The 27,838-nt window shown below is 33.6% G+C and overlaps 2 protein-coding genes across 4 annotated transcripts; one reads left to right on the forward strand and one right to left on the reverse strand.

The window, feature by feature from the left end:
* Positions 1 to 1,177: 1,177 nt before the first annotated feature.
* LOC107898263 (uncharacterized) lies at positions 1,178 to 21,069 on the reverse strand. The gene is made up of 8 exons (XM_016823788.1): positions 20,338 to 21,069; positions 19,672 to 20,227; positions 18,906 to 19,528; positions 17,569 to 18,575; positions 17,232 to 17,390; positions 17,012 to 17,145; positions 3,462 to 3,589; positions 1,178 to 1,357 (listed from the first exon to the last, which is right to left on the reverse strand). Exons 1-8 carry the CDS (start codon positions 21,067 to 21,069, stop codon positions 1,178 to 1,180), a joined length of 3,519 nt encoding a protein of 1,172 aa, XP_016679277.1.
* On the forward strand, positions 18,210 to 27,732 carry LOC107899582 (importin subunit beta-1). 3 transcript variants are annotated; one of them, XM_016825339.2, is made up of 4 exons: positions 18,210 to 18,390; positions 18,487 to 18,590; positions 24,703 to 27,132; positions 27,221 to 27,732. In XM_016825339.2, the coding sequence occupies exons 3-4, from the start codon at positions 24,713 to 24,715 to the stop codon at positions 27,417 to 27,419; spliced, it is 2,619 nt and encodes an 872-aa protein (XP_016680828.1). In that variant the 5' UTR covers positions 18,210 to 18,390; positions 18,487 to 18,590; positions 24,703 to 24,712; the 3' UTR covers positions 27,420 to 27,732. The 3 variants fall into 3 exon arrangements, with proteins under 3 accessions (XP_016680828.1, XP_016680829.1, XP_016680827.1); XM_016825340.2 differs by having other exon boundaries at positions 18,228 to 18,368; positions 18,456 to 18,590; XM_016825338.2 differs by lacking the exons at positions 18,210 to 18,390; positions 18,487 to 18,590 and adding an exon at positions 23,246 to 23,843.
* Positions 27,733 to 27,838: the final 106 nt, after the last annotated feature.

Raw genomic sequence — 27,838 nt, forward strand, 5'->3', positions numbered from 1 at the left:
TGAAATAAATTAAAGATAAATTTAAAATTTAAAATAAAATCTAATTAAAAAATAAATATTAATGTCACAATTGTATTCCATCTTGATCTTCTTCTTCAATCTATTAATATTTAAACCTGTGACCCATGGGCAGGTTTAATTCCAATGCATGTAATAGTATAAAGCATAATAAAATAGTTAAAATCAGGGTTATATGAGTAGGATATGCTAATCAATTATAAATTTGATATCATATATAATCAATTGATATCAAATTTAATTTTTTTTATTTTTATTTATAGATTATGCAAATAATACTACAAAATGAGCTTATGCATACAAAATAAGATTATAAATTTAACCCAAAGGAATATAATATATCAAATCTACACCTTGATAAATCAAAAGGAAAACTAATATATATGATAATTAAACAAAATAATCAAGAGAGAATATAATCACAATGTCTATATTTTTTTTCTTTGTTTATCTAAAACAATAAAATAAATACATCTAACAAAATTTTAAATAATAAAGCTGAGTTATGCACCATTGTTTTTTGCTTGAAATATTGTTTCTCATACTTGCATAAAATATTTTAAAAATTATATATATATATATTAAGGAGGGTTATTGACACATGGTATACTTTAGAGGTGAAGCTAGGGCTGGTAAGTGTCTTGGCTCCTTAAAAATATAAAATTTTAGTTTAATCTATGTGTTTCTGAATTTTTAAATTTTTAAAATTTAAAAATTAATTAATTATATGATATGTACGTATTTATGAAGTCAACAAAGCTAATTATTTCATCTGTTTTAGAGTAATGAATGATTAAAATGACCATATTTTTATGAAAAGAGGTTGATTCCATAGTACAAACACAGTAGAACAATGGTGTTCAGCCAAAGACAGTGGTTCCCAATAACTAGTATCCCAAGCATAAGCGGTCAACCCCTCTAGAAGCAAATTGAGGAGGGATCATCACCATTCATTTTGGAAAACATTTGACATTAATGCGTATGATTCTCATTACCGAATAGCCTCCATTTCCATTTCCATTGGAAACCTAGCTTACAAGAAAGGGCACATCTCACGGAAGACCCAACCATCACCAACCGCCAACCGAGAGACACCGGAGGAATCCGCAACCATGGAGCTACCCCAAACAGTTCAACCACCAGCGGCACCGACCTCAAATCAGCAACCATACAGTGACTGAAAAGGACGGCGAAGATCATGGAAACTGGCAGAACAAAACAAAGCCGATACTTCTAGAGGCTTTGGCTCTGCCCAACAGTCCATCATCCGAAGCCGCAGAGAAGCGGGAACATCATCCGCACCGAAAACACTGAATTGAGCGCTCCTCAGCAAAACCAACTTGGAAGAGAGAGAACACAAGCCACGAAGGCTCGGTTGAAGCCCCAAAAGGGGTTATTAAACGAGAGGAAGGAAAAAAAAAACAGAGCAGAGAAAGGGTGAGGGACGACCAAACATTGACGGCAAGTGGTTGGTCGTCAATATACGAGCAAAGGAAGAAAAAAGAGAAAGTAAAAAGGAAACAACGGATGAGGGAGAAGAAAGAAGAAAGAGAAAAAAAAAAAACAAACGAGAAATAAGAGGGGAAAGAAAGGGGCCCAGCGGCAGCCTTCTGGTCGGCCGTCGGCGTCTGAAAACTGGAAAAAAAGGGTGCCTCAATATTGCAAAATGAGAGAGAAAAGTAGAGGGACTTAAACCGCTCGTATAGTTTAGTTTATTTTATAATTAATTAATAATTAAATGTATTTTTTATTTAAAAATATTAAACTTACAAATATTTTATTTGAAATTAATTTATTTTGCGATTTCAAAATTGGATTTTGCAAAACGAGTTAATTAAATTATTAATCGAGAAATTGTCATGCCAAGTATGAAATTGAAGTATCGATTTATTAAGTGGTTAATTAAAAAAAATGTTCATTATAGTACAGGGATGAAATTGAGATTTGAACAAGACATTAACCAAGAATTTAAAGTGCTATTACACCAAGATTATTGAAAATAAATGTTATGAATTGATAGTTTGAGGTCCTTAAAGAATAAATACAAAGTCAAATTTTAATTCGATTGAGTTAATAATGACAGAAATTTTGGATATTAAGATTAAAAGGAGATTTACTTGTAAAGTATACTTTTGTTGAATGCAAAATAATACCATTTTTATAATTAAATTATCGTACATAACTAGAGACGATGTTGGATTATCGAGGGTCAAAGGCAAAAACGGGTAACGGATAGTAAAATTGGCTTGTGCTAGCATAATTGATTTTCTTACATATAAATTTTAAGTAGCTAACTTATAAAAGTATTAGTCATAAATGATAGAATAAAATTGGTATTATCTCTTGCTGGAATTGTTCATAGAAAGGTTTATTGATAATGGTTGAAATTATGATTGTCTAATAGATTATATATATGTTTGTTAATATATGTGTAAACGATTCATAAAGAAGAATGATGAGTTATCAACTAGGCTTATGCATGTAGACTAATGAACTAGTATGAGATTTGAGATAGGTAAATTATGGTGGGAAAAATTACATTAAATTATGCTAAGTATAATAGCCTTGTAGATACTTATGATATATATATATGTGTGTACTTGCTATGTATTAAGACAATGATGATGTAGTTGTGATGATGGTATAATGAAAGGAGTAATGGCATAATGTTAATGCTTTGTACCATAAATGGTAAGATGAACATATGACTTGATATCTTGTTGAATGTGATTTGATGATGGTATTATCTATGTGTATAAATTCATGTTATGATATGATGAAAAACTCTATGAATTGATAATTGAAATGAATGCTATATGAAATTATGATTCAATGCATGAATGATATGTGAAAGAATGAAATGAAAGTAATATGAAAATGTTATATAATTAATAAATGATATGAGAACTTGTGTATATTGATATTATAAAGTCCTTATTAAACAATCTTAGATAGAGTTCGAGTATAGTTGGCATGCCATAGGATTCGTTATATGGAGATATTTTAGCGTCGGACATGTCTTACTTTGATTATAAACCGATGAATGCTAAGCACGTATTACTTCAGTTACGTACCAATGATTATAGGTGGATATATATATTTAGTGCCAGACATGTCTTATTTTGATTATAAATTAATGCATACTAGGCATGTATTACTTCGTTATTTACTGAAAAGAACAGGGTCATATTAGGTGTGATGGTGAATTAATTCGTGTATCCCACCTTGATTCTATGTTTGGGTAATAAGGGCAATAATATGACTGTAAGGGCCCAAATCTATCCGCCCCAATAAATAAAACAATTCAAAAACAAAATAATAAGTAAAGTCCACTTACAAACCCAAATAACCCACACAAGCCCAAATACATTACCCAATCTAACCTAACCCTAAAAGCCCCAAACACCCGAAACCCAAGCCCGAAACCTTAACAATTTAGAAACCCTAGTTGGTCCATTGAGCCTTCGGTGCTGCTCCACGTCAGTGAGTGCGTCGCCCGAAGTCTGTCTCTCCCCTTTCACCGAAATGGCAAGGCGCGGCTCCTTAGCGTCGTTGACCTTGCCATGAATACCTGGAAAGAAGAAGACAGAGAACAGAAAGCAGAAATGGCAGAAAAAAGCAAGAAAAAGAACAAAATATTCTATAATATATTCAGCTATAAAAGCCATAACAATGGCATGTATTTTTTTTAAGGACAGAAAATCGAATACAAAGAACAAAAACATTAAAAGAAAAAAACGAAGGTGATTTATTTTTTATTTTATTTTTTTCGAAAAGTATAATAAATAAGAAAATAAAGTTTGTTTTTTCTTTATACCTGTGTCACTTCGTTTCCCTTCGTCATCGAAGGTTTTCTCCGACACTGAAAACCCCAGAATCCATTAGGGTTTGGCCTAGGCTTCGACAAAACAAGGCGTGAAAGATGTGCGTTGAAAAAAGAGAAGGGTTGAAAGTTTTTAAGTTTTTTTAGAAGGCATCGCCTTCAAATTGGGGTCAAGAGGGCTAAAAAAAGATTTTTTTTTTGCAACTCCAGCCACTGGAGGCGACGGCCGCCGTCGCCAATGACCGGTGGCCATGGCGGAACGCCAACGGCCCTATGGCTAACCAGGGAGATGCCCTCAAAAAAAAAGGAGAGAAAGTCTATGTTTTTTTAAAAAAACTGAGTAAAAATGAATTTTTTTAAAAAAATTTGACATTTATAGGGATCACCAAACGGTGTCGTTTTGGCCAGGTTTCAGGAGTCCCAAAATGGCGCCGTTTCAAAGTTTGACCCACCGACTCGACCCAGATCCCTTGGGATCCCTGTGTTTTCGTGGGAAGGATCTAATTGTCGTCGTAGTCATTCCACCTTTAAGCCTTTTTCCAATTTGGTCCTAATTTCTTTTTTTTTCCTTTCTAGAAATTATACCATTTGATCTTAATTCACTTTTATGTTTGGTCCTTAAACTGCTCACCCTTCGGGGAGTGATGCGTGTATTGTGTTGGGTTAATTGTCCTCGCAGTCCCTAAATTTTTGTATCGCATTTTAATTTAGTCCTTTATATCCTATTTTTATATAATTTAGACATCATATTTTATTAGAATTTCAATTTAATCCTTCATTTCCCCTTTCTTTACTTATTTTGCAATTCATGCTTTAAGTTTCGCTTAAATTTCAATTTAATCCCTCATTTAGTTAATTTTGCCTCCTTATTTACTATATTATTTATTTTAGCACTTAAAATTTATGTTATTTATATTTCCTTTTATTTATGCATTTTTATTTTTATTTTTATTTTATCCTTGTTATTATTATTAGTATTTTATTTATTCATATTAATATTATAATACTAATCATGATATGATTATCACTATTATTATAAATGGATGTTCTTATTACTATTATAGTTGCATTATTATTATTTACTAGTGTGTGTGTGTGTTTGTTTTTTTATTTCATTTTTTTTACTTATTATTCTAATATCATCATTTCATTTTTTACCCACATGGCTATTTTATTTTATTTTGCTATCATCATACCATGTATCATATTAAATATATTTATCTGTTTTTACACTATGCCCAAATAAATTAAATGTATATCATTTTAAAAGTTACATCAATTTACCCGACATATAAAAAATAATTAAAATTGAGGCAATGTTCATTATTTTTGGAATTTGAGGAGTTGTGCTCTTAACTTACGGAGTATGGTCTCTTTCTAAAATCGAAGTAACCAAATATCTCATTTAAAAATAAAAACGAGATTTAAGTAAGGATCAAATGGTGATTATTCTTGTTTTCGAGGATTCAAAGCATTGTGTCCTAACTTACGGGGCATGATATTTTCTTCTCGACTAACTCGAAATAAGGCCTTTCTGTAAATTTTAATTTAGTTAAGTAATTTTAATTAAAAAGAACATCATGCAAAAAAGGGGATCGTACTTTAAATTTTCTTTGAATTTTCAATTCTCAACACTAAGATATCAAGTAATTGACTAGGTACCAATTTTGGGAGTTATGAGGGTGCTAATCCTTCATCATGCGTAACCGACTCCCGAACCCACTTTCTAGATTTTGTAGACCAAAAATCATCATTTTAGTAAATCTAACTTTTTATTAAAATGATTAAATTACAAGGTGATCCGATCACACCTAATAAAAGGACTGGCAGCGACTCTATTTTTATTTTAAAATAAAAAGTCGATTTCAAAAAAAAAAGGTTTTGACAATGACTATGATAGGTAAAAGTGCCACAAAACTCTCAATACTATACTTCGGATTGCATTTTAGCCCCTCCAAACCGACCATCGCCATAGAAAGAAAAACATGAAAGCTTCTTAGGGTTTTAAACTTTCGGCTAAGATTTGGTAAGTGCAATTAAGTCCTTTTCTTGCAATTATATGTTTTTGATGTCATGGGAGCTTGTTTAGCTAGCCCATTTACCAATTTGTAGAACTATTAAAGTTTCTAAAAGTTTTCATTCATGATTTATTGAAGAAATTGGCGTTAAATTGACAGATTTTAAGCTTAGTGTGAAAAAGGATTAGACTGTAAAGTTTAATTTTTAGTTTTGTACAAAAGGACTAAAGTAAATAAATTATAAAATTTATATAATAATAGATAGTAGGGAGTCCTTTAGGGGTGTGATTGAGATCGGTTTTGAAACTGAAGCTCAAAATTTCTATTTTGGTCACTCTTCGTTAAATTGTTGACGAAAATGAAGACGTGGCCTTTACTTAATTTATATAATAATACCCTTACAGCATGTTTGGTTGGGGGAATAGGCATGCATTCCCCCCCAATTCTGCAGGCCCACCACCAAACGGGCGTTTGGTTGGCTGTAATGTTATTACATCCCGAATCAGTTCCGCCCCTATTACCCCAATTGGTTGTAATAGCCATTCCCCCCTTCAGCGCTGATTAGGGATTCCATTCCCGTTTTTATTTTCTATTCCATTTTCTGCCCTCATCAAGCTTCATCCTCTCCGACGTTTCCCTTCCATATTGCAGAGGTAATTTTTTTGCCTTCCATCGATGTCTGCTTCTTCTTTTCGTACGTTTCTTTTCTTCTCTTTACATTTATTTTCTTTTTTTCATTTTATCAAGAACGAAAAATGCTTAAAATCGATTTCCCTTTTCTTTCTACTCCTAACTCTACAACAGCCTAACAAGTCATTACCATCACTTTTTTAGCAGCTCACACTCTTTCCCTGTTTATTTTACAGGTTAGTTTTGCTTTTGCTCAAATCTGCAATATTTGTTTTTGTTCTCCTAATTTTGATTCTTTTCTTATGATTTCCATTGGGCTTTTCTTTGACTGATTCTATTGCATGTTCGATTGAACAGATGAAAAGTTTTTCAATGTGGTTCTATTACTTGTTTATTCTATTACATGTTTGACTGATTCTATTGTTTTCCGAATGGCTTGTGATTTCGACTAGTTGAGTTCTGTTTATTTGCATTTCTTGAAATTTCTTAATGTTAACATGGAGTTCATGTTTTGGTTTCTGTATTAAGTTGAAGTTTTTCTTTAAAGAAGATTGATTAGTTGGGTGAGAGTCAAGATTTTTAATGTGTTATAATGTTCATGTTTTGGTTTCTGTATTAAGTTGATGTTTTCCGTTTGTATTTATGGATTATCTCTATTGTTGTTGTTGTTTCATGCATTACCATTGGAGGTTCAGAACCCCACACCCATATATGCATGATATATTCACTTTTTTTTCTTATTTTTTTCCCTTGCTTTTGGAGGATCATTTGAGGTTATGATCCCATACCCTTGCTCGGATGTATGGAAAACATGGACAATTCACACACACACAAAAAGAGATGAGTTAGAGCAACATAGGTATAACAAAATTGTGAGGGATTGTTAATCATACACATTCGTTTGGAACTACTTTGCTTTTGAAAGGGTTTCCCTTGTTTGTGAAGAAATTCAATAGGGTGTCCTGATTTGTGAATGAATATGAAAATTTAGTTATGAGTTGTGGTTCATTGCGCCTACTGAATCTTCTTACCTTGTTCTGTTATCAAGGCAAGGATTTTGAGTTTAAGTTTTGAGATTTATTAAAATTTTCAAAAAATAAAATAAAAGTTTAATGAGATTTTTTTAAATAGATGTCTAATTAAAATTGTTCAAAAATTTAAAGGAACTTAATTAAAATTTTTATAAATTTTTAAGAAAAATAAAAATTTACTAAAATTTCGAGGGCTAGGCCCATATAAGCCTCTGTTACTGAGCTGGACTAAAGTTTCCTATTCAGTTCTTTTTTTCCCTTCTTTTGTTTTCATTTGTGTGTATTAATGCGACAAAGCTATAATTCCCAACCCAATACAAAATAATCTGTCTTATTATGTTGTCAAGCGAGTAAACTATAATGATTTATTGGCTTTTTTTTACCTCTACAATACAAATAAAAGAATTAAATATTAAAATGATATGCCAATATTATTATTTGTTTGAAATAATAATAAGGGGTGGAGGAGAGAGAGATGGGCGGCACCACTCAGGTGCAAAAATATGGTCTTGACGATGGAGGATGAGAGAGAGGCGGCACCAGACTAAAATGTGATAACCTAAAATATTCAGGGACTTAATATATAAAATTTTCATTTTAATTTACTGCTAAAAGAAACTTTTAGGGTGCCGCATAGTGGCGACACCAAACTTCAAAAAGGTTAAATTGCTTTATAAGCCCTTCTTATTTACTATTTTCTTTAATTCTCTTTCAACACAAAAAAAATAGAGGCTTATTACCAATTAGTTCAAAAAGTTTTTTCTACCAAAAAGTATTTGTTTAAAAAATCTGATTCCAACTGGAAATGAATTTTATTTAATTTTCGAAAAATATTTTTTTCTGTTTAAGTTATTTTATTCCACTGTTCAAATAAATTTTTTTTCTAAAATTATTATATGAAATACTGGATGGTCTAAATTTAGTAACACTCTTCCCTCAGGATCCATTTCGGGAAAAAGATAATATGCAACTTCGTGCTGTCAATTATATCCTTTATGGAAATGGCAAACCAACTCAGAGAATTTCTGACATAAGTATTCAACTAGTTCAGACTTGTATAGTGTTGAGTTAGGACAAAGACAACAAAAGTTCTTCCACCGAAGAGGTCTGTGCTTCCTTTGTTAAAGTAAGGACAAATGGTCTGATTCAAGATTTCCTAAGAATCGAATTAGTGAAATATCATATTTTTTTTATATCAGAAAAAGAAACGATCTATCAGGTTCAATATTGATTTTTGATAATAGGTAAAATCGTACCAATAAAAATTCGTTTTATTCCAATGCAATGATTCAACAATCATTTAGCTAAAATCACAAAACTATTCATATGCCTTTGAACAAAAATAAGGAATCTCAATCTTTGATATTTTTGTCATCATCTAATTGTTTTCACATAGGCCCATTCAACGATGTAAAATATCACACTGTGATAAAACAATCAATTAAAAAATATCATCTAATTCCAAGTAAGAATTTATTACTTTATTTTATTCCAACAATTATTTGAAAAAAATATTTTTCAATAAATAAATAAAATTGATTTCCAGTTGGAATTGATTTTTTTACAATAATATTTTTTGGTAGAAAAAACCTTTTGAGCTAATTGTAATAAGCCTCTCTATTTTTTGTGTTAAAAGGGAATAAAAGAAAATAGTAAATAAGAAAGGCTTATAAAGTAATTTAACATTTTTGAAGTTTGGTGCGGCCACGCTCTTAGACGCATCCTAAAAGGTTTTTTTTAGAAGTCAATTAAAATGGAAAATTTATATATTAGGTCCCTAAATATTTTAGATAATTACATTTCAGTCCAATGCCACCTCTCTCTCATCTTCCACCCGTTAGACTGTATTTTTGCACTAGAAAATACTGGTGCTGCCCATCTCTACCCTCCACCCTTAAAAAATAATTTTTTTTAAATACACATCATTTTGTATGATGATTCAATGAGTGTATCAAAAAAATCACGAGTGCCACCCATCTCTCTCCCTCCACCCATTGTTACTGTTTCAAACATACTATTTTAATATTTAATTTTTTTATTTGCATTATAAAGGTAAAAAAGCCCAATTTATTTGTCCCTTTTTAACTTTACAAAAAACTTATTTTAACTCATCATTTAATTTTAATTTTTTTAACTTTTAATTTTTTTTCAAATATTCCAAAAATAGACAGAAAGTTAATGTTTTTTAACTTTGCCTATGTGGCATACATGTGGATTACCACATGGATGACACATCAACATTTAATATTTTTTTGAATTTTTAAAATTAAAAAAATAATTAGATGTTGACATGACATCCATGTGGCAATTTATATGTATGCCATATTAATAAAGTTAAAAAAACTATTAACTTTACATTTATTTTTGGGTGATTTAATAAAAAATATAATTAAAAAATTAAATAAAAGCTAAAATATTTTTTTTTTTATAATTAAAGGCCAAAAAGTTATTATGCCTAAACTAAGCATTACGAATTTTCATCAACGCTTTTGGATTATGGTTTGGTTTTCTATTGTTTCAAAATGATGATATTTTTGTTTCAAAGGCAATACTTTGTTGACGAAGATTAGACCTGTTTATGGATTGAGTTACATACTTAGACCAAAGGCTCAGCTAAAATTTGGAAGGATTTGGATAAAAATATTAGACCTAAAAAATGGGTTTAGACAAAAAAAATTAGACCTATTTAAAATATAGGTCGAGCTCGGGTTTGAACAATCAAGGCCCAAGCCCGACCAGACTCATTTTTAAGTTTATAATATTTTATATTATGTTATTTTTATATACTATGTATTTAGGACGTATTAAAAAATAAATCTATACTAAATATATAATACTACTCTAATGTAAATATTAAAATAATGTTAAGATCACTATATAAAAATTTTCAATAAATAAAAAATGTATAAAATTATTAAATATTAAAATAAGATAAATATTTTTTTAAAAATAATGAGCGGGCCTAAAATGGGCTTGAATTAGTCTTTTGCAAATATGGATGAGTTTGGATAAAATTTTAAACTCATATTTCAAGTCGGACCGTACTTGGACAGACATAAAATATGTTAATATCATGCTTAGATCCGGTCCAAATCCGACCCGACCCGGTCGATCAACATCTCAAAATAATGCGGTAACCGAGAAGGTGAAATGTTGTCATAATGCTTGGACTTTTCTTTTTCTTTTATAGGAATTTTATTTGGAGCGTGTGCGTGCATATATATACTTTTGTAATGTAAACAGGATCCTTAGTTTCCATTAGATACTCTGTTTTTCGAAGGAATACATTGAAATTTTGAAAGTCTATATGCTAAGATGTCAAGCGTGTGTTGTAAATTTATAATTTTTTTATTTAGTTTTTAAATGGGATAATTTATTTTTTGTCCCTCAAAACTTTGCAACTAGGTCCCCCTAAACTTTGCCCTCTAAATTTAACAATTAGATTCGTTTTGGTCATTGAACTTGAAAAATATAAAAGTTTGATGACATATCACTCCTAGATTGTATCACTTCATCACTTGAAAATTATTAAAAGGTTTATATAAATGTTCAAGTGATGATATGGTACAATCTTGGAGTGTCACCTATAGTGTTCTAATAATTGGACCAGTGGTTGAATCGGTCAGATCACTAATTCTCAAATCAATCGGTTTGATTGCTTCAACTGCTAGACCAACAATAATTAATTAATTAATTAAAAAATTATTAAATTGGTTCAACATGTTCAAATATTGGTATTTATCCCAATTTTCGATTTTTATCAATTTTTGAGCAATTTTTTATTCAATTGATTTAACCAATTTATTTGGATTGGTATATTGATCGGTTGTCGGTCCAACCGACGAATCTAGTCATGTTCCAAGAACACTGACCACATCACCAAATCTTGATGGAATCCAAGTTCAAAGTCAAAATGGATCTAGTAGACAAGTTCAGGTACCAAAGTGAACGAAAAAAAGTACAGGTACCAAAGTAGACTTAGTTGCCAAGTTCAGATACCAAAGTGAACGAAAAAAAAGTATAGGTACCAAAGTGGACTTAGTTGCTAAGTTCAGGGGCTAAAATTATACTATCCCTTTTTAAGTTATGAAGATGTGTTTGAGTACCAAATTGGTAGAATTTGTAAATGTGGAGGGTTAATTTTGTTGAATTGTTTATAATTAAGACCAATTAGATAGAATGTATAAGCAATTAAGGATTAAATGTGTTATGATACCAATTAAAAAAAGTCACAATATCATTTATGCTAACGATTTCATAGAGGATGACCAAAACAAAACTGATTGAAAATAGTAGTGAAAATTTTGATTTTTTTACAGTTTGGTGACTAAAACAAAAACATGCTAATGGTTGAATGACTAACAGTGTAATTTACCCTAATTTTTTTTGATGTATTTATAATTTTGATTCATGATAAAGATGTGTTTGAGGAAAAATTTGATAGAACTTGTAAATGTGGTTGGTTAATTTTTTGAATTATTTAGAATTAGGATCAAATTGATAGAATGTGTAAGTATTGAGAATGAAATGTGTTATTATACCAACTAAAAAGATCACATTATCATTTTCTTCCAAAATATAAAAGATAAAAAAACTTAATTAACAAAATTGATAGCTCTTGTAGTTTAGTAACCAAATCATAAACACATTAAATAGTTGAGTAACTAATGGTTAGATGTATTAATGGGCTGAGTCAAGCTCAGGCTTAGTGACGATATTAACAAACTTTATGATTATTTAAGCCCGACCCAATCTAAAATATGGGCCTACAAATTTACCTTAGTCCACAAATATTTATAAATGGCTAAACCAATCCTATTTTAGCTAGGGATGGCAACTAGTTGGTAGTCAATATACGAGCAAATGAAGAAAAAAGAGAAAGTAAAAAAGAAACAATGGATGAGGGAGAAGAAAGAAGAAAGAGAAAAAAAACGAGAAATAAGAGGGGAAAGAAAGGTGCCCAGCGGCAACCTTCTGGTCGGCCGTCGGCGTTTGAAAACTGGAAAAAGAGGGTGTCTCAAGATTGCAAAATGAGAGAGAAAAGTAGAGGGACTTAAACCGCTCGTATAGTTTAGTTTATTTTATAAATAATTGAATTGGTTTGTTTAGAATAAAAACATTTTTTTAATAATTAAATGTATTTTTTATTTAAAAATATTGAACTTACAAATATTTTATTTGACATTAATTTGTTTTTCGATTTCAAAATTGGATTTTGCAAAACGAGTTAATTAGATTATTAACCGATAAATTGTCATTCCAAGTATGAAATTGAAGTATCGATTTAAATTTATAACACTTTATATTATGTTATTTTTATATATTATGTAATTTAGAACACATTTAAAAAATAAATCTATACTAAATATATAATACTACTCTAATGTAAACATTAAAATAATGTTAAGATGACTGTATAAAAAATTTTAATAAATAAAAAATGTATAAAATTATTAAATATTAAAATAAAATAAGTATTTTTTTAAAAATAATGAACGGGGTTAAAATGGGCTTGAGTTAGTCTTTTGCAAATATGGGTGAGTTTGGGCAAAATTTTAAACTCATATTTCGGGTCGGACCATGTTTAGGCAGACATAAAATATGTTAATATAATGCTTAGACCCAACCCACACCCTACCCGGTCCATTAACATCTCATAATAATACAGTCACCGAAAGGTGAAATGTTGTGATAGTGCTTGGACTTTTCTTTTAGACCCAGCCCACACCCGACCCGGTCCATCAACATCTCATAATAATACAGTCACTGATAAGTGAAATGTTGTGATAATGCTTGGACTTTTCTTTTTCTTTTATAGGAAATTTATTTGGAGCGTTTTTGTGTATATATATACTTTTGTAATGTAAACAGGATCCTTGGTTTCCATTAAATACTCTGTTTTTCGAAGGAATACACTAAAATTTTGAAAGTCTATATGCTAAGATGTCAAGCGTGTGTTGTAAATTTATAATTTTTTCATTTAGTTTTTAAATGGGATAATTTAATTTTTGCCCTCTAAACTTGGCAACTAGATCCACTTTGGTATCTTTACTTTTTATTATTCACTTTGGTACCTGAACTTAACAACTAAATTCGTTTTGATCATTGAACTTGAAAAATATAAAAGTTTGATGACATATCACTTTGAGATTGTGTTGCATCGTTACTTGAAAACTAAAAGGTTTATATAAATGTTCAAGTGATGACATGGTACAATCTTGGAGTGTCACATATAGTTTTCTAATAACTAGACCAGTGGTTGAACTAGTCAGATCACTGATTCTCGATTCAATCGGTTTGATTGCTTCAACTGCTAGACCAACAATAATTAAATGAATAATTAAAAATTCAAAAAAGATAAAAAAATTTTAAATTGGTTCAACATGTTCAAATATTGGTATTTATCCTAGTTTTTTTTATTTTTATTGATTTTGAGCAATTTTTTATTCAATTGGTTTAACCAATTTGTTTGGATTGGTATATTGGTCGGTTGCCGGTCCAACCGACCAATCTAGTCATGTTCCAAGAACACTGATCACATTACCAAATTTTGATGGAATTCAAGTTCAAAGCCAAAATGGATCTAGTAGACAAGTTCAGGTACCAAAGTGAACGAAAAAAAAAGTACAGGTACCAAGGTGAACCTAGTTGTCAAGTTCAGGGGATAAAACTTATATTATCCCTTTTTAAGTTATGAAGATGTGTTTGAGTACCAAATTGGTAGAATTTGTAAATGTGGAGGGTTAATTTTGATGAATTGTTTATAATTAAGACCAATTAGATAGAATGTGCAAGCATTAAGGATTAAATGTGTTCTAATACCAATTAAAAAAAAAGCCACACTATCGTTTATGCTAAAGATTTCATGGAGGATGACCAAAACAAAATTGATTGAAAATAGTAGTGACAAATTTTGACTTTTTTATAGTTTGGTGACTAAAACAAAAACATGCTAATGGTTGAATGACTAATGGTGTAATTTACCCTAATTTTTTTTATCTATTTATAATTTTGATTCGTGATAAAAATGTGTTTGAGGACAAGTTTGATAGAGCTTGTAAATGCGGATGGTTAAATTTTTTGAATCCAACCCAAAATATGGGCCTACAAATTTACCTTAGTCCTCCAATATTTATAAATGGCTAAACCAAGCCTATTTTAGCTAGGGATGCCAAGACTAGAACCGCTTGATGAATTTCATACCGATCCACTCTGAATTGGGAGTATTTTTTTTTCTTTTGAAAAGTGGATGCGAGGCAAGGAGAGGGGGATTTTTTCTTTTAGATAGTGGGTATGGAGTGGTTATGGTAATTTATTGTCCCACCCCGACCCGTTCCACTATATGAAATTACCATTTTATCATTGTATATATAAAGGGTAAACTACCAAAATAGTCATTTTTGTTTACCTTATGTTACATTTTAGTCACTGAGCCATTAATTACCATTAACGGTGTAACGGTAAGCTGATGTGACACGTTAAATCATCATTTCAAACAAAAATTTTAGGTTAATTTATACAATCGGTCACCATATTTTTTCATTTTAAGCAAATTAATTTTTTCTTTTATGTTATTTTAACTTTCCTTTTTTTTTTCTTTTTTTTTCCAGTCTCTTTTGCTTCTCCCTCTATTTTCCTTCCTTTTTCATTTATTTTAACGTAAATTTTCTATATTTTCCATTTGTTAAAACTAATTGCTATACTTTTATTTTTTTGAGCAATTTATATTTTTTCGAGCAAGGCGAGCTTGTGGACTAGTTTTAACAAATAAAAAATATAGAAAACTACTTTAAAAAATGAAGAAAGGAGGAAAATAGATGGAGAAGTAGAAGATAATTAAAAATAAAGAAAAAGAAAGAAAGTTAAAAAAACATAAAAGAAAATAATTAAATTGCTTAAAATAAAAAAAATATAGGGACCAATTATTGAATTTAACCAAAAATTTTCGTTTGAAATGATGATTTAACGTGCCAAGTCAGCTTACCGTTACACCGTTAAAGGCAACCAATGGCTAAGTGACTAAAATGTTACAACGCTATAACGTAAGTGACTAAAACGTAACATTTCAAACATAAATGACTAAAATGTAACCTGAGGCAAACAAAAATGACTATTTTAATAGTTTACCCTATATATAAATTATTAAAAGGGTGAAAATGTAATAACATAATATAGAAAAAAATCATATATTTTATGTTTAAATATATTTTATGAAAAATTATGTCTAAATATTTACTTGACTTTTAAAAAATTAAAAATATTAAAAATAAATAGCAAAATTTAAATTGAAGCGGAGTGCGGTAGGGTAGGGGATGAATGTATCCAACATACATGAAGATAGTAATAGTTTCCAAGATTATACATTCATAGTAGAGTAGGATGGGTGGTGGAACAAATTGTGCCAACTGTGAAGCAGTAATGGATGTAGTAATATTCGCCCTCACCTTGCTCTATTACCATCCATAATTTTAGCCTTACTCGTATTATTTTTAATTTTTTTAAAAATATATTATTTTAATTTTAATATTTCACAAATTTAAATATTTTTTCATTTATTAAAAAAATTATATATAAACATCTAAACATTTTATTTAGTTGACGTGAATATCTTATTTAATTTACACTTACAAAATAAAATTAAAATACACATAAGGTAAATAAATTTAAAAAAAAACAAAATAAATAAATAATAAATTAATATTACGTAACATATTAATTTAAATTATTAATTATCTTAAATAAATTAAAACTCTAATTATCCTAATTTAATTTAAATCATGATCTAATTTAACATGTATAAAATAATAAAATAATAATTAGAAGACAACAAAAACTAGAAATATGAGAATCATGTAAAACCCAATATTATCTATCAAATTTGAGAGGTCAAAACTAGAAATTAAATTATTATCTATTTTATTTCTAATGTTCACTCAAATTTGAATTACAACTAATAGATATACATAATCACATTCCAAATCAAATAAAGCTATTAATAATATTTCTTTTAAATAAATATTAATATTCACATATTTTAGAATTACAAATTGTTCGTGCATGGTACGCGTAAGAAAACTAATTCATATATATTACTCTAGTCAGCCATCTTTATAACAACAATTCTATAACTATCAAATTTTTAGTAAAACTGATTTTTTTATGTTTTATTTTAATCATTTTTGATAACTTTTCACTTATAATAGTAATGGCCATAGTTATGAACTACATTCTTTATTAAATTATTTTTCTATACAACATATTGTTGAAAATTTTAGTTATTTCATGCAAGCCTATTAATTATAATTTATTAAATAAAATGATCTTAATTAAAATATTTAAATTTCACATGAAAAATCTATTTAAATAATTTTTTTTTTTGTGAAAATGACTGATATTAATATTAACAGGCTCAAAAGGAGTAGCTAAAAGGCCACCAAAACAGACAAAAAAGAAAATCACAGCTGTCTAATAAAAAGAAAATTAAAAACTACGCCTAGAAAGTAACGAAACATCAATAAGCAGAAAACGCGTGGGCCTGCAACAAAACTTTTCAATCTCCATTATCAGCCACAGCAGGGCTCCATTTCCTTCGGTATTATCGATCAAAGACCGAGAGCCAGCAACGCTTTGCAAACAATATTAGAGATTCAATGAACCTTCTTTAACTCAAAGCGAACATATGGAACTTAGGTCCGTTGGCACCATCGTAACCAGTCTTCCTCCACCACCAGTCGCACAGTCTCTGGTATTCCAGTAACCCAGGCCCCACACACTTTCCGATGCCGACCTTCCACTGCCAAAATAAGGGCTGCAGCGTTAAGCGGACGGTTCACAAACTTGTAAGAGACTTCATCAAAGCCCTGGCGCAATCTATGAATATTATGAACAATCGACCTAATAATCGGTCTATCTTCCTCATTTTTAATCAGTTTTTTAATGACTGTCAGGGAGTCCCTTTTCACAATCAACCGTCGAAAGCCCTTCAATTTTGCGAGGATCAGCGCTCTTTCACAAGCTCATGCTTCCGCCACGAATGCATTGTCCACACCTTCCACCAGATAAGTAACTGCTTCTATAACTTCCCCTCTGTGATTTCTGGCTAAGATTGCTATTGTCGCAATTATTTCCTGGAATATACGACGCATCAAAATTAATTTTAATAAAACCATAGTCAGGAGGCCTCCAGACTTCATTTCTCATAAAAGCAGTAGAAACACATAGATTCTCACGAACAAGCCATAAATCTCGCTCATAGCCCCTGATAAATCCCAATAGTTGTGGCATAGAAAGCTTAATCCCCTCATGAACCAACTTATTTCTGTGAAACCAAAAACACCAAAGAGATAAAGCAATAAACCTTTTTTGTCGACCTTCTGCTTCAAGATATGCTTTAACAAAATTAGCCTTATAATCCAGGGAATCATCCAAAGGGGGAATTTGAACTTGCAACGATGTCCATATATTTTGAAGGACCCTACAAGACCCTAACAAATGCGCTGTGGTTTCTAGATCTTCCTTACACAGTGGGCATACAACCTCCTCACATAGTGTTCGGCGTGCCAAGTTCCCATAGTGTGGCACCATGTTATTGAACAATCTCCAAACATGTATTTTTATTTTCTCTGGAATATGTAAAACCCAAAGATCCATGTAAAAAATTTTGTATTCTTCATTTGTAGAGGACATGTGTAGATTGCTCTGTAAATAATCTGTAATAAGAACTCGGCACCCACTCCTGACAGTATACTCACCTGAGCCTTCATACTTCCATACCAACATATCCTCTGGTCGGCTTTCAGAGATGGGAATGGCAAAGATTCGATTAACAGTGTCATCATCCACTAGATTGTGAGTCAACTCTCTATTACAGGTACTGTCTTCTTCATTCATTAACTGATTCACTGTTGACCAAGGAGGCTTAATTTCAATAACCAGGATTCTGTTATTCTCTCTTCCAAGCAACCAGGGGTCATTCCAAATGTTGATACTTGCACCATTTCCCACACGCCACAAGATTCCATCACTAATCAGGTCCCGCGCACTACAAATACTCCTCTAGGTAAATGAAGGGTAAGAATCAACCTTTGCTGTTAGTATAGTAGAAAGAGGGAAATAACGGGCTTTTAAAACCTTGGCTAATAAACAATGGGGCTGGGTTAAAATACGCCACTCCTGCTTCGCTAAAAGGGCCTTATTAAACAAGAACAAATTTTTAAATCGCAGCCCTCCAAAACTTTTCGGTTTACACAGAACATCCAACGAACTCCAATAAATCCCCTTCGATGTTTTATTATTCATCCACCAGAATCGATTCATTATTCCTTCCAATTTTTTACATAATGACTTTGGCAATAAAAAACACTGCATAGCATAAATTGAAGTTGCCTGCAAAACCGATTTAATGAAAACCTCCTTATCCCCCATTGAAAGATAACACATACTCCACCCCTCCACCCGTTTTCTGAATCGGTCCACAAAGTTAGCAAAAGCCCACATTTTCCTCCTACCCACCATCATAGGCAAACCGAGATACTTTTCAGGATTTGAGGCCAGACGTACCCCTAATAAATTAACAATATCCTCATGAACACTAGAGACGACATTTACACCGAAATAAATGAGGGATTTTTCAAAATTCACTCTCTGCCCCGAGACCATCTCATATTCTTGGATAATAGCCCGAACCACTTCAGCTCCTTCACAGGAGGCATCACCAAAAAGAACGCAATTATCCGCAAAAAATAAGTGGTTGACCGAAAAATTCTCTCTACCTATAGGTGCCCCCATCATCATCCTTTTAGTTTTAGCTTCCTGAATGAGCAGCGAAAACCCTTCAGCACAAATCAAGAATAAATAAGGACTAAGAGGGTCTCCTTGTCTGAGTCCTCTCGATGGTGTGAACCAATCCCCGCTAGCTCCATTAATACTAACAGAGTACGTGACAGAGCATACACAACGCATGATAAGAACGATCCAATCCTCATGAAAACCCAGGTGCTTCATCATACCTGCCAAAAAATCCCATTCCACACGATCATACGCTTTCCTCATATCTAGTTTAAGCGCAAAATTGCCTTTCTTACCTCTCTTTTTCATTTTTAGGGAATAAAGTATCTCATAAGCAATCAGTACATTATCAGAATAAGCCTACCTAGAATAAAGGCCCCTTGAGCTTCATTAATACAAGACCCCAGTGTCCCGCTCATCCTCAATACCAACACTTTTGCTATAATTTTGTAAATGACATTACAAAGGCTGATAGGCCTAAAATGAGTCATGTTACTCGGTTTTTCAACCTTTGGAATCAGGATAATGCACGTTTTGTTAATAACACTCAAATCCTCTTGTCCCTGTAGAACGGATAAGCAAAAGTGGGTAACCTCAAGCCCAACAATGTGCCAATAACACTGAAAGAAGAGGGCCGAAAACCCATCCAACCCAGGGGCTTTCAAAGGCGCCAAGGATTTGACTGCAAAGGCAATGTCCTCCTCCGTAAATTGTCTTAAGAGCCTTTCATTCATACTACTAGTAACTTTTTCCTCTACTAAGCTAAACAAATGCTCATCCGAACCTGACTCTGAAGTAGAGAAAAGCTTACCAAAATAGTCAGAAGCTATTTGGAAGAACTCCTCAGTGGAATTAATACTTCTCCCAGCTCCATCTTCCAGTTCAGAAATTCTACAACGAAAGTGACGTTGGACAGCTACCTTATGAAAAAAGCTGGTATTACGATCCCCATTCTTTAGCCAATTCACCCGCGCACGCTGCTCCCAAAATAATTCCTCCTTTTCAGCTTCTAAATTAAGCCCAATTGGACCTTCATAATCTCAGCTAGAACTTCATCTGACGAATCTTGAGTGTAAAGATTCATTAATCTGTCTTCTAAACGGAGCCGATTCCTCCACTCCTTAATATTATTCACGTTGCTCCACTTTAGTATTTGAGAACCTATTTTCTCCAACTTACTCAGTACACCTCCAGATTCCTCTTCCCACCATCTCCTAATCATACCTTCAAACGCCTCTAAACACCACTTAGCCTCAAATTGAAAAGACTTCTCATACTTGTTCTGACGGTTCCATACTCCCCCTAGAGTATCCAGAAGAAGAGGGCAATGGTCAGAAAACGAGTGACTCAAATGTTCCAGACGATATCCAGGAAAAGTATTCATCCAGCTTAATGAAGCAACACTACGATCCAGACGTTCCCTTATATAAGTCGATGCAAATCGTCCTCGTTCCCATGTGAACCATCTGCCAATAAAGCCTAAATCATTAAGGCAACAATCTTCGAGAACCCAGCGAAAATCCCTCATTTGTCCAATTGGTTTGAGGCGACCACTATTCTTCTCAAAGGAATCCATAATTTCGTTGAAATCCCCCTGATCTTGATCTTGATGCAACTGGCGTAGCAAATTCCACGAATCACCTCTGCGTCTTCCATCTGGATGCCCATAGAAAGCAGTGAACCTCCAAACATTTTCACACTCATTATCATGAACTTCGACACCAATGTGATAGGAAGAGAAACTTTTAAGCTTGACCAACATATTTCCCTTCCAACCCAACGACAAACCCCATTTCGTACCAACTGGACTAATATCGATGCCATTCTCAAAATCGCACTTTAATCTTACCAACTCTATTTTCTTTTAACATAATTTCGTCTCTGTAAGAAACAAAATTCGGGGATTATTGGCTCTTAACTTGTTTTTGAGCCTTATATCTGTTCGTGGTCTCCCCAAACCGCGAACGTTCCAACTTAGGATTTTCATCGAGCCCGGCTGCTCTAATTTTCAGAGCTAGCCGAAACATTCATAGATCCAGATCCCACATTAGCATCCAACAGAACACGTGACCTCTCCACTATTCGCTGTCGCTTTTTCCCCTCAGACAACTCTAATGGCTCATTTTCCTCCTCCAAATTCAACTCCATTTCCCCCTGAACGATCCCATTTGTAGTCAAATTATCTATACACCCATCTCGCTTCTTAACAATTCTACCATCGCATTGAATTGGATCATGACCTAAATGAATTAGATTAGGATTCAAGTTCCTACCAGAATCCCTTGCATTACCATACATGATGCCTGCCAAATTTTCCTCACTATACGGAGATCCATCCATTGCCCGCAGCCACCTACTTACCGCCATATTCCGACGCTTGACCACAGTACGCAGCGATAAATCCCAGCCAAAGACTATTTTTGACGGTTCAATAGTCAGTCTAACAGGGTAGTAACTTTCCCCGTGCCCCAGTTTTTCGCAAATAAAGCAAAATAAACTTAATTTCTCATACTTAAATCTAGCATAAACCACCATAGATTTCCCTATCAAAACTTTCTTTTTTCGCTTCAACAGGGTAGCAACATTTAAACAGATACGAATACGCATATAATGTTGAATTCCCAAAGTCGGGATGGATGCATCATACTCAATATACTTGCCACAGAAATCACCAAACTGTTTGGCCATCGAGACACTCATCAGTCCCGGCGGTAAGTCGTGAACTTGAATCCAAAACTCCGTGTGATTTAACTCCATCACCGCTGGGTTCCCTTCGGCAGGTATTTTTTGCAGAATAAGTAAATGATTATTAAAAAACCATGGAGCCCCCGTAACAACCCTTTCAATATCGATCTCATGAAAAAATTAGAAAAGATACCGTTTTTCTCCTATCTCCGTTATACAAATCCCTCCTATTGGGTGCCAAAGATCTGCCAAAGTGTTGCGTAATGACGGGAAATGAACAACACTGTCTGTTAGGCACCGTCCCACCAGACATAGTTGATTAACACGACCCACCGCTCCTTCATCCTCTTGAAAAGCATCTTTTTCGTCATCCATCAAATTCAAATTCTCCATTGCTTCTTCCATCTCACCTTCTGCACCTTTTCAACCGAATAGAAAGAGACTTAATTCATAGAATGATCAGATCTGCAACTAAAAAATTGAAGAATCTTAGATGCAGAAGAAAGAAACGTGCCAATACGGCTGACAGAATCCCGTGCCAATACGGCAGACAAAACCTATACTTTGATTAGTTTTTTATTAGATTCATTGTATAATTTTTTAAAATACTAGATTGTATCTATTTAAATAATCTTCAATGAGTGGAATTAAAAACATCAATTCAATAAACTATTAACTTCCTCAATTAAATATGCTATTATGAATTTGAAACATAGTAAATTTATAAATTGATTACTTGAATTTAATAACTCATCGTAAATTAATTAATTTAATTGAACTTGTTAGATCTATAAATTTCATGATTAATCATGTGAAATAATGTAAAATAAAAAATACATAAAAACATTAATTTTATTGATTTGATTTCCACTCTCCTTTTTAACATAACACACACTTTCTTTTTTTAATGGAAATTCATGATGCGAATTATATTGTAAGTTTGTACCTATTATCATGCTGATGTATGAGAATCATCTCTCTATAACAGATAAAGTCTTAGTAGACAAGTGAAACTGTTAAAGAGAGAGTTAAATATATAAATTTAATTTTATGTGTTATAAATTATATAATGTATAAAAATAATACAATCTAATATGTTACAAAATTAAAAAACAATAAACTTAATCAAAATTTTCAAAAGAGTTTAATTTTTTTGCCCAAACCCACTTAGGGTGAATTTGGATGGACAGTGCGTTTACATGCGGTTAATGTAAAAACAACGGTAGCGGTGAGATTAGATACTGTAGCAATACTATAGCATGAGACAAAAAATAAACTAAACGCACCGCACCGCACCACACCCAATCGTCCATCCAAACCCACCCTAAAAGAGTGTTAGTATAAGAGATGGTGAGATTTGGACTGATAGTTGGATCCATTTACCTTAATTTTTAAGTGAAGAAGAAGGAAAAAATTCAGGGCAAGAGTGGGCTATGGTTTAAAGTGTACGTGAGAGGGAAAGCGTGGCACGTGGGAGATTTAAAAAATCTAGGGTTTTGGGGCAGTGACGGGCAGGAGAAAAGCCCCGCTGCCCGTTTTCCTCAGTGCTGTGTTTTCATCCCGCTTCCTTCCCATCATTCGAAATTGATTATATAAATACTCAAATCATCAAATCTATCTCTTCAATCCATAGCTCCCCCATTTCTTCGCCGATTCTCTCTCTCTCTCGCTCTCTTTTCAATTATTTCCTCTCATTCTTTTTTATCTTTGGGTAACCGCAAGCCAAAAAACACACAGTCACGCACACACTACACTAGGAAGAGAGTTTTCGTGAGAGAGAGAAACCCTAAGTTTTCTCTGCCGTTTCTGTTTTTGTGATTTTGAAATCCCCTGCTTGGAGACTCATTTCAGGTAACAATCTTTGCTTCAACTTTGTCTTTGCCTTTTCATCTCTGTTTTAGTATCAGATCTATGCTTCTTTACATGTATTTCAGTGGGTTTTTCTTAGGGTTTTTGGTTCAGCTTTAGAAATCACTGTTTCGTTCCGTCTTTCAAATCTATGGATCTCGGTCTGGTTTTTCTTTTTGTTTGTTTATCGTCTACTATATGTTGTTCTTTATTTTTGGATTGTTTGTTTCCCTCTGTTTAAGATTATAGTTTTTGTGTTACGGTATAGTTCTTTTAAATCTTTGCTTAGCAGAATACTGTTCGATTTATGTGATTGTGCAAACGGAAATTGAAGAACTTTTTGGTTTATTAAAAAAGACCCTTGAAAGTCTAATTTGTAATGTTTTTATTTCGTCTTATACCTTGAACTTCGAAAGCAAATAATAGAACAACCCCATTTCAAGGGGGGTAATGATCGGGAAAATTACCTTTGGACACAAAAGTTACTGCATGCACTCGAAATCTGAATATTCTTATTAAGTATAGGGATTTAATTGCGTTTTAGGTGAAAGCATGGTTTCACTGTTAAAGCGAGTTGTCACTGTTAGGCCTGCCTATCAACTTCAGTGGTGCTCGACTCTATGTTTAACTTAGTAAATGCTGGTCTATATTTGTTGAATAACTTGCATTGATCTATATTTGCTGGACAACTTGTGTGGTTTGGTAAGCTTATTCCATCAATATCTTCTCCAAGGGTCCCATCATGCTTAGAGCCTTTTGTGACCTTTTGACCTTGTTCAATTATAACTAGCTACAATCTCTATTAATGGATTTGTATCCTTGTCATCAATGCTGATTAGTGTTTTATGTTTATCAATTGCAGTGTAGTTAAAATGGCCATGGAGATCACTCAGTTTCTGCTGGCTGCCCAATCGGCAGATGCAAAAGTTCGGACAGAGGCAGAGGCTAGCCTTAGGCAGTTCCAGGAGCAGAACATGCCTGTTTTCCTTCTTTCATTGTCAGTTGAGCTTTCAAATGATGACAAACCTGTTGAGTCCCGTAGATTGGCTGGTATTGTGCTTAAGAATTCATTAGATGCCAAAGATGCTATTAGGAAGGAACAACTCGTTCAACAATGGATGGCAATCGACATTTCTATTAAGTCTCAAATCAAAGACTCTCTCTTGAGGACCCTTGGTTCATCTGTACCTGAGGCAAGGCACACTGCTGCTCAAGTTATTGCAAAAATCGCTTCAATTGAGATTCCTCGGAAGCAGTGGCCTGAACTCATTGGGTCATTGCTGAACAATATGACCCAGAAAGACAAGCCTGCAGCCTTGAAACAAGCTACCTTGGAAGCACTGGGATATGTTTGTGAAGAAATATCTCATCAGGACCTCGTGCAAGATGAAGTCAATGCTGTTCTCACTGCTGTTGTTCAAGGGATGAACCTAGCTGAACATGGTCCCGAAGTTCGGCTTGCAGCAACCAAGGCTCTGTATAATGCTTTAGAGTTTGCACAGACCAACTTTGAGAATGAGATGGAGCGGGATTACATCATGAAGGTTGTATGTGACACTGCCATGTCCAAAGAGGTGGAAATCAGGCAGGCTGCTTTTGAGTGTCTTGTTGCAATAGCGTCAGCATATTATGAGGTGCTTGAGCCTTACATGCAAACCCTATTTCAGCTTACATCAAATGCTGTAAAGGGCGATGAAGAGACTGTTGCTCTCCAAGCAATTGAGTTCTGGAGCTCTATCTGTGATGAAGAGATTGAACTTCAGGAGTTTGAGAGTCCTGAAAGTGGTGATTCTGGACCTCCACATTCGGGTTTCATCGAGAAGGCTTTACCGTCTCTTGTTCCCTTGTTGTTGGAAACTTTACTGAAGCAGGAAGAGGATCAAGACCAGGATGATACAATCTGGAATATATCTATGGCTGGTGGGACTTGTCTGGGTCTTGTTGCCAGAACGGTTGGAGATGCTATAGTGCCTCTTGTAATGCCATTTGTGGAATCTAACATTTTGAAGCCAGATTGGCGTTGTAGAGAGGCAGCAACTTATGCATTTGGATCTATTCTTGAAGGTCCAACTGTTGAGAAGCTCTCTCCTTTGGTACAGGCGGGTCTGGACTTTTTGCTCAATGCTATGAAGGATGGGAACAACCATGTGAAAGACACAACTGCTTGGACTCTTAGTCGCATTTTTGAGTTGCTGCACAGTCCAGCTTGTGGATTTTCTATCATTTCCCCTGAGAACCTCAAACGAGTTGTGGGTGTGTTGTTAGAGAGCATTAAAGATGCTCCCAATGTAGCTGAGAAAGTTTGTGGGGCAATCTATTACCTTGTCCAAGGCTATGAGGATGCAGGACCTAGCGCCTCTCTTTGGTCACCATATCTCACTGACATAATTAGTTGTCTGATTTCAACTGCTGATCGGACAGATGGGGGTGACTCCAAGCTCAGGTCTTCTGCTTATGAAACCTTGAATGAAGTTGTGAGATGTTCTAACATTGCTGAAACATCTTCTATTATAGCACAGCTACTACCAGTCATCATGAATAAGTTGGGCCAGACTATGGATATTCAGATTGTGTCATCAGATGACAGGGAAAAGCAAGGGGACTTGCAAGCCTCTCTTTGTGGTGTTTTGCAGGTTATCATCCAGAAACTTAGTAGCACAGATGAAACCAAAACAATCATACTTCAGGCAGCTGATCAGATCATGCTTCTGTTCCTCAAGGTGTTTGGTTGCCGTAGCTCTACTGTTCACGAGGAAGCAATGCTTGCAATAGGTGCTCTTGCCTATGCCACTGGATCTCAGTTTGAGAAGTACATGCCTGAGTTCTATAAGTATCTTGAGATGGGACTGCAGAATTTTGAGGAATACCAGGTTTGTGGAATCACAGTTGGGGTTGTTGGTGATATCTGCCGTGCCTTGGACGACAAGGTCTTACCTTATTGTGATGGCATCATGGGTCTTCTTTTAAAGGATCTTGCTAGTTCAGAACTTCACCGGTCTGTAAAGCCTCCCATATTCTCTTGCTTTGGGGACATTGCTCTTGCAATAGGAGAGCACTTTGAGAAGTATGTCCCGTATGCTTTGCCCATGATGCAGGGAGCAGCTGAAATCTGTGCCAAGATGGAAACAGCTGATGAGGAGATGGTGGATTATGGCAACCAGCTCAGACGTAGTATTTTTGAAGCTTATTCAGGTATCCTCCAAGGTTTTAAGACCGTGAAGCCTGATGTGATGTTGCCCTATGCCCAACATCTTTTGAAGTTTATAGAATTGGTCTCTAGAGACAATCAAAGGTAGTTTCATATTCTTTATTTCCTCTTTGGTGCACTGATGCTTAGCCTTTGGGATCATCTTACTTAAATATTTTTCCTTGTGTTGCAGGGATGAAAGTGTGACAAAAGCTGCGGTTGCTGTTATGGGTGATCTTGCAGATGCTCTTGGATCCAACATAAAGCTTTTGCTTAAAGACTGCTTGTTTTATGATGAATTTCTATGTGAATGTCTTCGATCTGATGATGAGCAGTTGAAGGAGACTGCAGGTTGGACCCAGGGTATGATTCAACGCGTCATGGTTTTATGAGCTTGAAATTTAGGGCTGAAGGTAAAAGTTGATACCTTGGTCTGTCCTTTTTGCTTGCTATAAAGCTGCTGTCCATCTAGTTCTGGTAAAGGTTTTGCATAAGGGTCGGGAACCGAAAGGGGTTTACTACATGTAGCTGTGCATTTATTATTTGCAGATTCGGGTTTTGAATTTATCAGGGTTTTCTTAATCCTCATGTGATTGGGTAGATAAAGTTTTAAGTGCTGGCATTGTTTGAGGCCTTTATGTGAAGGTGGTCCAAAAAAACTTGTGAAACAGTTTTTTTTTTTTTTTAATCTAAATGCATCCTCTACATCGGTGGCTTGTCGAGTTAATTTCTCTCCCTGATTGCTTTGGTTTAATTTCTCATTGAATTGAACAAACTGGATTGTCGTGTGATTCTGTAATAAAGGATGTAT

The sequence above is a fragment of the Gossypium hirsutum genome, chromosome D04, assembly GCF_007990345.1.
Source record: "Gossypium hirsutum isolate 1008001.06 chromosome D04, Gossypium_hirsutum_v2.1, whole genome shotgun sequence".
NCBI lineage: Eukaryota > Viridiplantae > Streptophyta > Magnoliopsida > Malvales > Malvaceae > Gossypium > Gossypium hirsutum.